At 42.8% G+C, this 13,424-nt stretch overlaps 1 protein-coding gene across 1 annotated transcript in view; it reads right to left on the reverse strand.

The window, feature by feature from the left end:
* LOC306986609 (SH3 and cysteine-rich domain-containing protein 2-like) overlaps window positions 1–13,424 on the reverse strand; it is a 134,228-nt gene that overhangs the window by 16,985 nt on the left and 103,819 nt on the right. Inside the window, exon 10 of the mRNA XM_079590015.1 lies at window positions 3,650–3,787. Coding sequence (XP_079446141.1) covers window positions 3,650–3,787 — 138 coding nt within the window. The remainder of the gene's footprint in view (window positions 1–3,649; window positions 3,788–13,424) is intronic.

Genomic DNA, 13,424 nt, shown 5'->3' on the forward strand with positions numbered 1-13,424 from the left:
TTTCAATTTTATGACAGTGCACTTTTAAGTTTAGCTGATTGGCTTTGATGTTTGGAAGAGAATGATTTGTGTGTTTTATTTAAGATGAAATATAAACAAGGATGCATTGTCAACATCAGATTTGAAGTATTTTATTTAAATAAATGTGCAAAAAATAATCGAAACACCATGTTTGCCTCATGATAAATACATTTTACATTCATCCAGGCTGCTTGTGTGACCAGTAGTAACTACAAACTGCTCCTAATCAAGTCATGATCATTTTAGTGAGCAAGTAGAAATGACAGATTTTTGGGTAAACTAAATCATAGTCTTATAGTACATGTCACTGTTTCTAAAACAGGGCTTTTTTTCTGGACTACTTAATAAAAAACAAAAAAATAAAAAAAAACGTGAAAATGAGAGTATACCCACTTCTCCAGGGACCACTACACCACTGCTTATTGTTATCCTGTGCTTTGATTGCAGTCTGATGGCATTGATACAGTAGACCTGACAAAATACCTCCATAGCGATAAAGAGTATCTTCAATTAGTGCCGAGTGGCATAAGACTTGCTAAGCGCGCGTTCAAAATGATCACGATCACGATAAAACAGATCCTCGCACCCATTCGACAAGGGGACTGGATATGGCTGACTGCCATATTATTGTGCTTGTGCACTTATTCGCTCGTCCTGCGGACGCTGTGATTGTATAACCCGCTTGTAACAGCTGGTCTGATGTTGCATGCACGCACCAGTACTCTTGTTGCTTCATATACCAGTGTTGCTCTATTATTAACACTTCCTGTGATATATTATTCCCGTGTCGGCTCGACCGTTTTTTCATATTAAACTATGTTATTCCCTTAACTAAGACGAGTTGATACATACCTCTCTCGTCTCAGTGCGTGCACTTAATCGCTCTGGCGCGCCGCGACATTAGATAGCACTTAGCTTAGCCCAGTTCATTCAATAGGGTCCAAGCAGAGAAGCTACCAAACACCTCCACGTTTTCCCTATTTAAATACAGTTACTCGAGTATTGTAATTCGACCTAGAACGGTGACGCAAAACAAAACGTTGCGCTTTTCTAAGCGTGTAAAATGGATAACTATATTGTATGGCGGAATACCATAGCAAGTGCTTGGGAGCACTTCGACTTGGCGCAGTAATATCTTCACTTGTGAAAAAATCCTCTCACAGGCCCCCGCTCCCTCTCCCAGAAGATATTACTCCGCCAAGTCGAAGTTCTCCCAAGCACTTGCTATGGTATTCCGCCATACAATATAGTTATCCATTTTACACGCTTAGAAAAGCACAACGTTTTGTTTTGCGTCACCGTCATAGGTCGAATTACACTACTCGAGTAACTGTATTTAAATAGGGAAAACGTGGAGGTGTTTGGTAGCTTCTCTGCTTGGCCCCTATTGAATGAACTGGGCTAAGCTAAGTGCTATCTAATGAGACGAGAGAGGTATGTATCAACTCGTCTTAGTTAAGGGAATGACATAGTTTAATATGAAAAAACGGTGGAGTATCCCTTTAAGGCGATGCTGAAGGTGGCGGCGAAGTTTTGGCACTCTGCCATCTAGATGTATGGGTGTTTCAACCAGGTCCGATACCCGAACTGGGTGAGGCGGGGCTTTAGCTCTTTGTTGTATTCACCTGCTACGGCACATTTTTCTGTCAACTCTGCATATATCATTCGCGATCGATATCGCATGTTGTCGATGGAAAAGGCTACACAGTGATTTCTATTTTAATGTCATATCGTCATATGCTCTCAATGAATAATGCAGAACAATTAGTTCATGCGTTTATGACCTCAAGGCTAGATTATTGTAATGCTCTACTGGGTGGTTGCCCTGCACGCTTAATAAACAAACTACAGCTGGTCCAAAACGCAGCAGCTCGAGTTCTTACCAGAACCAGGAAGTATGACCATATTAGCCCCGTTCTGTCAACACTGCATTGGCTGCCTATTAAACATCGTATACATTTTAAAATATTGCTGATCACTTACAAAGCACTAAATGGTTTAGCTCTGTAGTACTTGAGCGAGCTCTAAACGCATTATAGTCGTTCACGTCTACTGCGATCTCAAAATTCCGGCCAGTTAATAATACCTAGAATATCAAAATCGACTGCTGGCGGTAGATCCTTTTCCTATTTAGCACCAAAACTTTGGAACAGTCTTCCTAACATTGTCCGGGAAGCAGACACACTCTGTCAGTTCAAATCTAGACTAAAAACACATCTCTTCGGCCTAGCATACACATAACACATTATAGACTTCTATAATTCAATGTTAGGCTGCATAGTTTAGAACAGCCAGGACCGGGAACACTTCCCGTAAATCCTGATGTACTTGGTACATCATAAGAAGGATGGCGCCTACGCTAATATTAGTCTCTCTGTCTATCCCGAGGTTTACCGCTGTCCACCGGAACCAGGCCGTATCCAGATCTGATGAAGGACCAGCGCCAGGACACGACGACGCCGCTGACCTGAAGTGTCAACCAGTCTCCCCTCCTCTCCACTCCGACTTCAACCAACCGGAACTGGACAAATACTCTGATTCATTCTGAACTTTTGACCTGTAATATGCTCCTGAATCATAATCATACACTGTTCACTCATTGGCCAGAGGAGAACTGGCCCCCGACTGAGCCTGGGTTCTCCCAAGGTTTTTTTCTCCATTCTGTCACCTGATGGAGTTTTGGTTCCTTGCCTTACCTTTCTGCGATCCAGTTTCTGTTGCCTTACCTTCTGGCTTGCTTAGTTGGGGACATTTAATATTCAACAATATTATAGATCTGCCTTAAAGGTGCACGATGATGAAATTGTTTTTTGTATTATTTTCATGTTATCACTGTGGGTCATTCAATAATTGCCATTTAGGCATAAATAATTTTTTTTAAATTGGCCCTTTATTTTACTATTTTTTGTTATATTTCATAAAAACAGGCAATATACCATTAAATAATTTGATTCATCCAGCTCAGGTATCAAAGGCACACTTTTTATAATACTTTTTTTGTGTGTGCGCTCGATGCAACCCTGTTACCAATACTCAGGAACCTGAAAAAAGTATATTTATTGATTTTTTGAAATATAATTTCCTGCCATTAAGTAAAGAAAGTTTTTTTTTTTTTTTTGTACAGTGACTGCATTTTTTGTATATTGTACATAGATTATTTGAAATGTCATAGGTGGGACATGAAATGTCCTCCAATTCTTGAATGACCCACGTAGCATTATTTGATAGAACACCAGCACAGTAACTTCATATTGACGCGCGGCTAAACAAAGGCAGAGTGCCGCAACTCAATTTGATCGTTCCAAAACAAAGCCAAAGAGCAGCAACTGGAGTTATGGTGTTCTGCCTTGGTTTCTCATGGGCTTTTGGACGTTACTGTTAAGACAACCCATACTTTTTTAGAAAAAACAACAGAATTAACTCAAGATACTTATCCACATGATGAAGGAGGTCTTGAATGTGACAAAAATATAAATAACTAATTTTCAATCAAAAACTAAGTTACGGTCTTTTGCCTTTGCACTGCAGTATATATATATATATATACACATACATACACACACACACACACACACACACACACACACACACACACACACACACACACGTTTCATACTTGTATGTATACCTGAGCCTCTTTAACAGTCAAGTGACCAAGATCTTTGTTGCCAAGGACACTTTGCGTCACCTTCCAGACACGCTCACCTGGACGTACTCGCTGCACAAAATTAGCAGGGAATAATCCAATTCCCTCACCGCATTTTCCCTGCACACACAATACAACACAGCACAGTGATTATAAAAGCTGGTGCTCATTAAGAAGGAAATCAAATCATTAATTATTCTTTATAAAGTGTCTCTGAAAGACATGTAAATTTGTTATAATTGTATTGGTACAGTATCTTATATAAGTCATTCCATTTACCGGTAGTTAAAAATTGTAATAAATTGGTTGTAAATTGTATTATTTTCATGTAAATCTTCAGTCCTTCTTTTGTCTGAATAGCTACCATATAATTTACCTGTTTAGGTCATGAAGTGAGTCTTAGAAAGTGACAGCAGGATTCATGTTCAGAATTTAGTGAAGCAACGACTACAAAGATACTAGAAGCTAGAGAAAATGACGGGAACAAGAAATAAAACTCACCACAAAACAGCAATAAACATATATTGAAACAGTACACTTACAAGTATACTTCTAGTAGTACATTGATATTAGTATACTTACTACATAAAGTAAATTTAGATGCTAGAGTTGACTAAAAAGAGGAATAAAAAAATCATCTTTTGGAAATGATCTCAATGCCTTAATTAAAAAATGAGGAAAACTCCAACCTTTAAGGACACCTATTTTCTTTCTGAATGAATAATGTATCGCAAATAAATAAATGTTCTTCCTTAAAATACAGGGTGCATAAGTCAGGACACCACTGTGTTAAAATCCCATAGAGGCAGGCAGATTTTTATTTTTAAAGGCCAGTTATTTCATGGATCATGATAAAGTTCCCTTGTCCTTTGGAATTAAAATAGCCCCACATTATCACATACCCTTCACCATACCTAGAGGTTGGCATTGTTTTATTTCAGTTAGCCTAATAGCTGGTTTGATTTGCATTGAGAGATGATCTTATGGAAAGTACCCCATGTCAATCTCTAGGTATGGTGAAGGGTATGTGATGATGTGCGGCTATTTTAATTACTCTTTTTAGTTAACTTTAGCATGGGTGTGTTCACTTATGCTAAGCACTGTACTTAATCAAATTAACTTAAGGTATACTTAATTTTTGTAAGGGCAGGATTAAGAAAACGTACTTGGTTACTAACGTAACCTCGGTTCTCTCTAGAAGAAGGAACGAGTACAGCGTAATATCTTATGCTAGGGGAAAAACTCTTTTCCACGAGATATTGAAGCCAAAAATTATCCTTAATTTTGAAATAATGTAAAACGCGCTGCGGCAGCATGCAGACATAGGCAAGACAGCTTGTGTGCCTATTGGATGTCCTGCGGCAACTGCAGCAGCCTATTGAGAGAGGCCTCTCTGACGTCAGATCCAATGGGGGCGCTTCGCGTCCACTACGTCACGTCCCGCCGAAACAGGCGTGGCTTGGGCCTATAAATATAGCTCGACAGGCTGATAGACTCTGATTTTCATCGCCAAAGCGAACCAGAGCGTGTTGCAGGCATGGCAGAGATACGCAGTACTCGTACTCTTCTAGAGAGAACCGAGGTTACGTTAGTAACCGAGTACGTCTTCTTACGAGAGTACTCTCGTACTGCGTAATATCTTAAGCGAGGGGAACACATTGTAAAACGCCGTGCGTGCTGAGATCCAACACCAAAGTCCCAAGGGCAGGTGCCCAGGGCTCATATAGTGCATGGCAACCTCTAGGTTATAAAACCTTATAAATGTAGACGAGGAGGCCCAGCCTGCCGCCATACAGATATCCTGCAAGGCAATCCCACTACACCAAGCCCACGACGAGGCCATGCCTCTTGATGAGTGCGCTGCAGGCCCTTAGAGGTGTAAGCCAGCACAATAGCATCAACTATCCATCCAGATAGACTCTGTTTTGACACAGCTAGTCCCTTAGTACTTCCGCTGAATGAAACAAAGAGCTGCTCTGTCTGTCTGAAGACAGTCGAGCAAGACACATAAGCCCTTAATGCCCTGACCGGGCAAAGGAAGCTCGCATCCTTTTCCTCATTAGAGATCGGCAGGGCCGACAGGGAAATCACCTGTGCCCTAAACGGTGTGTTGAGGGATTTAGGAACATACCCGTGCCTTGGTTTGAGTATGACTTTCGAGTAATTTGGCCCAAATTCCATACACGTCGCACTCACTTAGAGCGCTTGAGTCCCCTATACGCTTTACCGAAGCGTGAGCCAGAAGAAACACTGTCTTGAAAGACAAGTGTTTGATATCTGTTGATTGGATTGGTTCGAAAGGGGCACCTTTCATGTCTTCCAAAACCGTAGAAAGGTCCCACATGGGGACTGAGGGAGATCTGGGAGGATTCAGCCTCTTAGCTCCTCTAAGGAAGCGGATGACCAGATCGTTCCTTCCAATTGACTGGCCAAGCATCGGATTATTAAACGCTGCTATGGCCGCCATATAAACCTTGAGCGTGGATGGGGTTCCAGTAGCACTTGCAGGAAGGAGAGAACCTCCGTCACCCCACAGTCTGGGGGTGATATGCCACGAGCTGTGCACCAGCTAGAGAACACAGACCATTTCGGGGAATAGAGCCGTCTAGTTGACGGGGCCCTAGCCTGCATGATCGTGTTTAACACCCCCACCGGGAGGTTAGCGGCTACCCGTTGATGGCCCACACATGTACTCGCGCTTTTAGCCAGAACTGCAGTGGGCGCATGCGAAGCAGACCCAACTGATGAAGTACTGATGAAGCTGAGGCCCAGCATTTTTTGAAACTTTCTGAGCGGGACTATAGTGCCACAGCGGAAGGTTTTCGTCATGCACTGAATATTCAGTCTGCGCTGTGGCGATAGTTGTGCTGTCATACACAGCGAGTCCAGTTCTGTGCCCCGAAAAGATATTCTCTGACTGGGAGACAGTGAACTCTTCGCTCAATTGACTTTGAGACCTAGATTCTCGAGATGTTCGAGTAATATGGTCGTGTGTTCTATGAGCTCTGAGTGTGATCGAGCTAGAATCAACCTTGTCAACCCTATTAGAAGAAAATCAACATAATCCTAGGTATTTATTTGAAACAGTGGCTAAACTAACGAAAAAGAAAGCTTCAAGCCCAGAAGTTTCCAAGCAACACAACAGTAATGACTTTATGAACTTCTTCACTTATAAGATCGATAATATCAGGGACAAAATTATAACTATGCAACCGTCTACTACAGTATCGCATCAGGGAGTGCATTGTAGTCTCCCTGAGGGAAAATTGTATTCATTTGTTGCTATAAGAGAGGAAGAATTTAGCAAACTCATCTAAATCGACAACTTGTATGTTAGACCCTATACCGACTAAGCTACTGAAAGAGATGCTTCCAGATGTCATAGATCCTCTTCGTAATATCATAAAGTCATCTTTGTCTCTAGGATACGTACCAAAAACCTTTAAGCTAGCTATGATTAAACCACTTGTTAAAAAACACAACTTGATCCTACAAAATTAGTCAATTACAGGCCGATCTCGAATCTGCCTTTTCTGTCAAAGATAGAAAAAGCAGTATCCACACAATTGTGTTCCTTTCTTGAAAAAAATGATATCTGCGAGGATTTTCAGTCCGTATTTAGACCGTACCATAGTACCGAGACAGCTCTCATTAAAGTCACAAATTATTTGCTCTTATCATCCGATCGTGGTTGTATCTCTCTATTAGTGTTACTTGATCTTAGTGCTGCATTTGACACCATTGACCACAACATCTTTTTTAAATAGACTCGAACATTATGTTGGCATTAGTGGAATTGCACTAGCATGGTTTAAATCATACTTATCTGACTGTTATCAGTTTGTAGCAGTAAATGAAGAGATGTCTTATCAATCACAAGTTCAGTATGGCGTACCACAAGGCTCTACTAGGACCGCTGCTGTTCACTCTGTACATGCTACCATTAGGAGATTTAATTAGGAAACATGGAATTAGCTTTCACTGTTATGCCGACGATACTCAGCTGTATATTTCTTCAAAACCTAACGAAACTTACCAATTCACAAAATTAACGGAATGCATAGCTGATATAAAAAAATAGATGACTAGTAATTTCCTACTACTAAATTCTGAAAAAACAGAGATTCTAATTATTGGACAAATAACTTCCACACGTAATAACCTAGATTACTTTCTAACACTTGATGGCTGCTCTGTTAAGTCTTCGTCGTCGGTTAGAAACCTGGGTGTGCTCTTTGATACCAATCTTTCATTTGAAAGTCATGTGTTTAGTCAATACGCCATATGCTCTCATTGACAAATGCGGAACAATTAGTTAATGCGTTCATGACCTCAAGGCTAGATTATTGTAATGCTCTACTGGGTGGTTGCCCTGCACGCTTAAACAAACTACAGCTAGTTCAAAACGCAGCAGCTCGAGTTCTTACCAGAACCAGGAAGTATGACCATATTAGCCCCGTTCTGTCAACACTGTATTGGTTGCCTATTAAACATCATATAAATTCTAAAATATTGCTGATTACTTACAAAGCACTAAAAGGTTTAGCTCCGCGGTACTTGAGCGAGCTCTTAACGCATTATAGTCCTTCACGTCTATTGCAATCTCAAAATTCCGGCCCGTTAATAATACCTAGATTATCAAAATCGACTGCTGGCGCCAGATCCTTTTCCTATTTAGCACCAAAACTTTGGAACAGTCTTCCTACCATTGTCCGGGAAGCAGACACACTCTGTCATTTCAAAGCTAGATTAAAGACACATCTCTTTGACCTAGAATTCACATAATGCATTATAGACTTCTATAACTCAATGTTAGGCTGCATAGATTAGGTCAGCCGGAACTGGGAACACTTCCGTTAAATCCTGATGTACTCATTACATCATAAGAAGAATGGCATCTACGCTAATTTTAGTGTCTTTGTTCATCCCGAGGTTTTCCCGCAGCCTGCCGGATCCAGGCCGTATCCACATCTGACGAAGGACCTTCGCCGGGACGCGATGTCAACGCAGTGCTGAAGTGCCAACTAGCCTCTCCCTATTTTACCCTTTACCACTCTACAGATAAATCATTGTGGAAAATTTGCGTATCTACCCCATTGTGATAAAATAAAATAAAATTCTGTATAAAATTATAGGCAGGACAAGTAGTTTGTTTAGGCTTGGTTTGTAGAGAATTACAAACATGCGCACATATATTCAAACGCACATAACTATATAATTAATTCTTGATGCGCACGTGAGCGCCATCAGCGTTTCTCACAGGTTCGTCTGTTTAGAGAGAACGGTGTCATCTTAGCGGCCCCTAATTTAATAACAAATTATCCTTTAGACGGAAGTGAATCAATCAAAACTAACTTTAGCTGGAAAATAACATTATTCAAGAACCACTATAAAGCAAAAACAATCTGCTACCTTAAATTATACGTTTATCTCTGTAAAGCAGCTTTGAAACAATCATTGTTAAAAGCGCTATATAAATGAAGATGGTGGCGACCGGAGAGCTTCGGTATGCTGTAACATAGACGCCGTGCTTGCAGCATTCGAGGCGGGGGGCGCGCTGATCACAGCGGGCAATCTGCCCGCGCTCGACTCTCCTAAGGCGGCTTGCTGAGAGAGAGCGGGCGGGGCGAGCCCCGTGGGGCTTGTCATGTCTGTGAGTGAATGTGGGCGCGGGACAGCGGGCACATTTACTACACTGAAAACACCATCGGCCTGAGCGGACTGTATGTGCGTTGGTTTCGTTTTTACAAAAAAACGTGAGACATGCAGTGTGTAGTGTTTGTGGGCACTGGGTCGTGGGCACATTCACTACATTTAATGCACAGTCGACATGAGTCGATTTTATGTGTGCGAGCCCTGGAATGTGGCGGGCTGTGCTTGTGTGTAGGAATGAGCACTGGGCTGTTGGCATTTTAACTACACACATAACACCATCGGCCGTGGCCGGAATACCAGAAAATACACTCTTTATGAGATTTATCTGGGTCGCCGTAAAGACGGCATTTGTGTGCAGGCAAACGGGCTGTCGTACCGGCTTGTTTTCTGCAAAATACACTGGAACAGTCGCATTTTCTGGAACTGAGCGAGCGAGAAGTTTAGGTGGAAGTCTGGCCGCAGCGGGACTTGAACACTGTCGTTTTCCTAGGCGGGTTAGGAAGACTTTGAGGCCTCGGGCTTTATCACATACTTAGGCCGGGGCCCACACGGAGGGGGGAGGCGGCCAACAGAGCGAGAACGTGGTCTTGGGTCCCGGGCCTGTCGACGCTGGGAAGCGGCGGCGGGTGGAGGCTGTGGCTGGGAGCTTCGCGCAGACGGCTGCTTTGACCGGCCTGCTGCGGAGCTGGAGCGCTCATTGAGTGCAACGCAGATGCAGCCTGTCCAGGCAAGCTTTTGATGGTAGCGCTATCTTAGCATGCTGTACGGCGGAGGGCGGGCAAAGATGGGCCGCTACAGCTTCTTCCACAGGAGGAAGAGAATGGTATCCTCTGTCTTTAGCACCATCCACCACGGAGAATGCTGCTGAGACAGAGGTATGCATTCATGAAGCTCAGGAAGAAAAGGCGCAGGGAAACGCGGTCCCCTTGCAGGAAACATCCATCCAGCCGGTTGTGTGCAGGCACCTCGGGCGTCGACCACTCAAGGCCGAGGCTCTCTATGGCCTGCGTGAGCAGACGCATCAGCTCTGTTTCAATGCTGGCCATTTTCCCAGAAGGCTGGCGAGCAGAGGAGGCGAGATCCACAGAGCTCGACCAATCCTCACCGTCAGACGCCAGGATAGAGCAGCTGTCATCCTCCACAGACGCGGCTCCTTCATCGCCATCCATGCCGGAAACGGCGGCAGACGGCGGCCGCTGTCCATCAGTGAGAGACTTGAGCGAAGCAGGCGGCGTAGCTGGTTCCAGGGCCCGCTGAGCAAGGCACTTTTTACGGCGCGGCACCGCAGGGGGCGGAGGTGCAGTCTCGGCGAAAGATGCTATGCGAGTCCTCAGAGTCACCATGGGCATCAGCTCGCAGTGAGGGCAGCCGCCGTCAGCGAGCACGAGAGCTGCGTGATCCTCTCCCAGGCAGGAAACGCAGATGACATGGGGCTCGACACGAGCCACAGAATGTACGAGGCATCTTGAAAAAGACGCTCTGCTCTTTTTGGATGAGAGTGTGAGTCGCAGCGGCGAACACACTTAGCAAGGAAAAAGGATATAACATGCCGGATAGCATAGCAGGAACGGCGACTGAAGGCGGCGAGTTGTCGTGCCTATGTCTGCATGCTGCCGCAACGCGTTTTACATTATTTCAAAATGAAGGATAATTTTTGACTTCAATATCTCGTGGAAAAGTGTTTTTCCCCTTTTTTTCCCATGTTGAGTTTTTTTACATTACATCGCGTGGCCAAAGTCATGGCCTTGAGATCCTATGTTGAGGGAACGAAATCTATTTCTCATAGCCACGGCCCACAAGTTAAATGCATAAACAACTTTCATGACCATAGCAACCTGGAATTATCAGAACTATTTCTGATAATTCCAGGTTGCTATGGTCATGAAAGTTGTTTATGCATTTAACTTGTGGGCCGTGGCTATGAGAAATAGATTTCTTGTGGGTCGTGGCTAATAGAAATAGATTATTATCGGCCTATAATAATATTTATTTTTTAATTAAGAAAAAGAGTGAAATTAAGACATCATTATATTAACATAGTGCCCATTATATTGTGTGTGATGGTACCTTTAGCAGCATTCGAGATTCAAAGTTTATCAATAAATGTTAAAATAATATGCCGTGTACAATTGTATCTATCCCATCCAACAGTCTTTTAAATCCATGCACTAAATCCATTAATTTTTTTATTTAATGTTTTAATAGGCCTATTATTATTATTATTATTATTGGTTAAAATGTGTATTCATTGTTATGTATTAGCTTTATTTTCTCATTTATTTCCCGTATCTCTTAAGCTTTATTATGTTATTTACAGTATATATTTTGTAAACACTGTAAATGCCCGAGCAATAAATTTGTGGCTTTATGACTGTATTACCAGAAGCATTTGTGACGATAAATGAGCGCCTGTTCCCTTCATAGGCGGAGTTTGACATTCGAGCCAGGGGGGGCGAAAAAAAAAAACATTTATTGTAGCGTTGGCATGGCCTATCAATTGTGGAACTCAGCACTAGCACATATGGACAAAACAAACATGCTAAATAAACACATATTTATTTATATATTTCATATTTTGTTGTAGCCTATTTCATAAAACATTTAAAACATTTTGAGACGCAGGAAAAATTAATAGTCACAGAATAATACTCTCCACATTTGAAACATATTAAACAGCATATTGAAAGCAGTGTGTTGAGTTTCTCCAGCTTAAGCAGTTATTTGGCAGAGAAATAAAACTAACTGACATTGTCCAGACTAGTGCAAAAGTAATTTTTTTGCGTTTTTTGCGTCCTGCATATGCGTCGATAATGGTCTCAGGTGAGAGCTTGGCCGTAATGTCGCTTTCGATGTGAAGGATCGCAAGAGAAGAAAACCTGGCTGCTCCCATCGTCAACCGCAACCAGTTCCTTATCCTCCTCATCGCAGAGAAGCTTCTCTCAGAGGTAGATGATCCAATCGGCAGAGTGAGCGATAACTGTAAAAGTTTATAGAGATTTGGGTAGGTTGTTTTTTTTCTCAATTTTTTGCTCAATTGAAATTGGTGCGTTAGCAGAGGCTTTGACAAGCTTCATCTCGGCTGCAACAAGAAGGGGGTTAACTTTTAGTGCATGAGGAGTGTATTTTTGTAATAGTGGATCAATTCCATTTTCGTCGCATGTCAAAACTGCGGCACACGCGCGCGCAAGCTCCATTGACTCTCCGGAGAACCTCCTTTCCAGCTCATTGATGAGAGTGTCCAGCATGGGGAAATATAGTTTCTGCTGATAGCCAGGACTCTCTGCTGTTTCTTCGTGCGTTGTTTCCCTTTGCCCTAAAGTACTGGTAATCAAGAAACCATCAAGGGAGGTGGGCGGATTTGAAACACGTCTCATTTTGGGTGCGGCGGGGCCTGCGGAGACGTGAATCTGACGATCAGTGTTTTCTTCGGGCACGGCAATGTTGTTGTCCAGGCAGAACTGTTTGACTGACTTCCACACATCGCTCCAGGAGTCTGCCTGCCTTTTAGACATGAAGTGTGCTTTCAGGCTGTCAGTAAGGGCTGCAGCTTCGGACAGTGTGCAGTTGGATGACTGTAGTGCCTTGTGCGTAACGTGGATCACACGCAGTATCTCCTCAAACACAACAAGGCTTGTAATGAATGACATTTTCGTCATGAAGTCATGAATACCACTGACTTGCGCTGACCACTTCTCTCCCTCTTCACTAATTTCTCTCAAACACTCCGTAATCGCAGAGTAGTGACTTTTCACTGATTTCACACATCTCCACTTGCATGCCCATCTCGTGTCACTGGGCTGAACTACTTCAGTTACTTTCACGTTCAATGATTTTTGGAGTTCAATAAATCTCTGGTGGTTTGACGGTTCCGAAAACAGTGAATACACATTGTCAATAATGCTCAGGAATGATTTCACACATCGGTTCACGGAACAGCACTCCACAAGCACTAAATTTAATTTGTGCGCTAAGCAGTGTATGTAGGTTGCGTATGGGTGAGTCTCTTTGATGCGCTGCTGCACACCAGACACATGACCTGACATGACAGACGCACCGTCATAACTCTGTCCCACAATTGGGATGTTTTTAACACCACACATAT

Source organism: Phoxinus phoxinus (assembly GCF_949152265.1).
Source record: "Phoxinus phoxinus genome assembly, chromosome: 19".
NCBI lineage: Eukaryota > Metazoa > Chordata > Actinopteri > Cypriniformes > Leuciscidae > Phoxinus > Phoxinus phoxinus.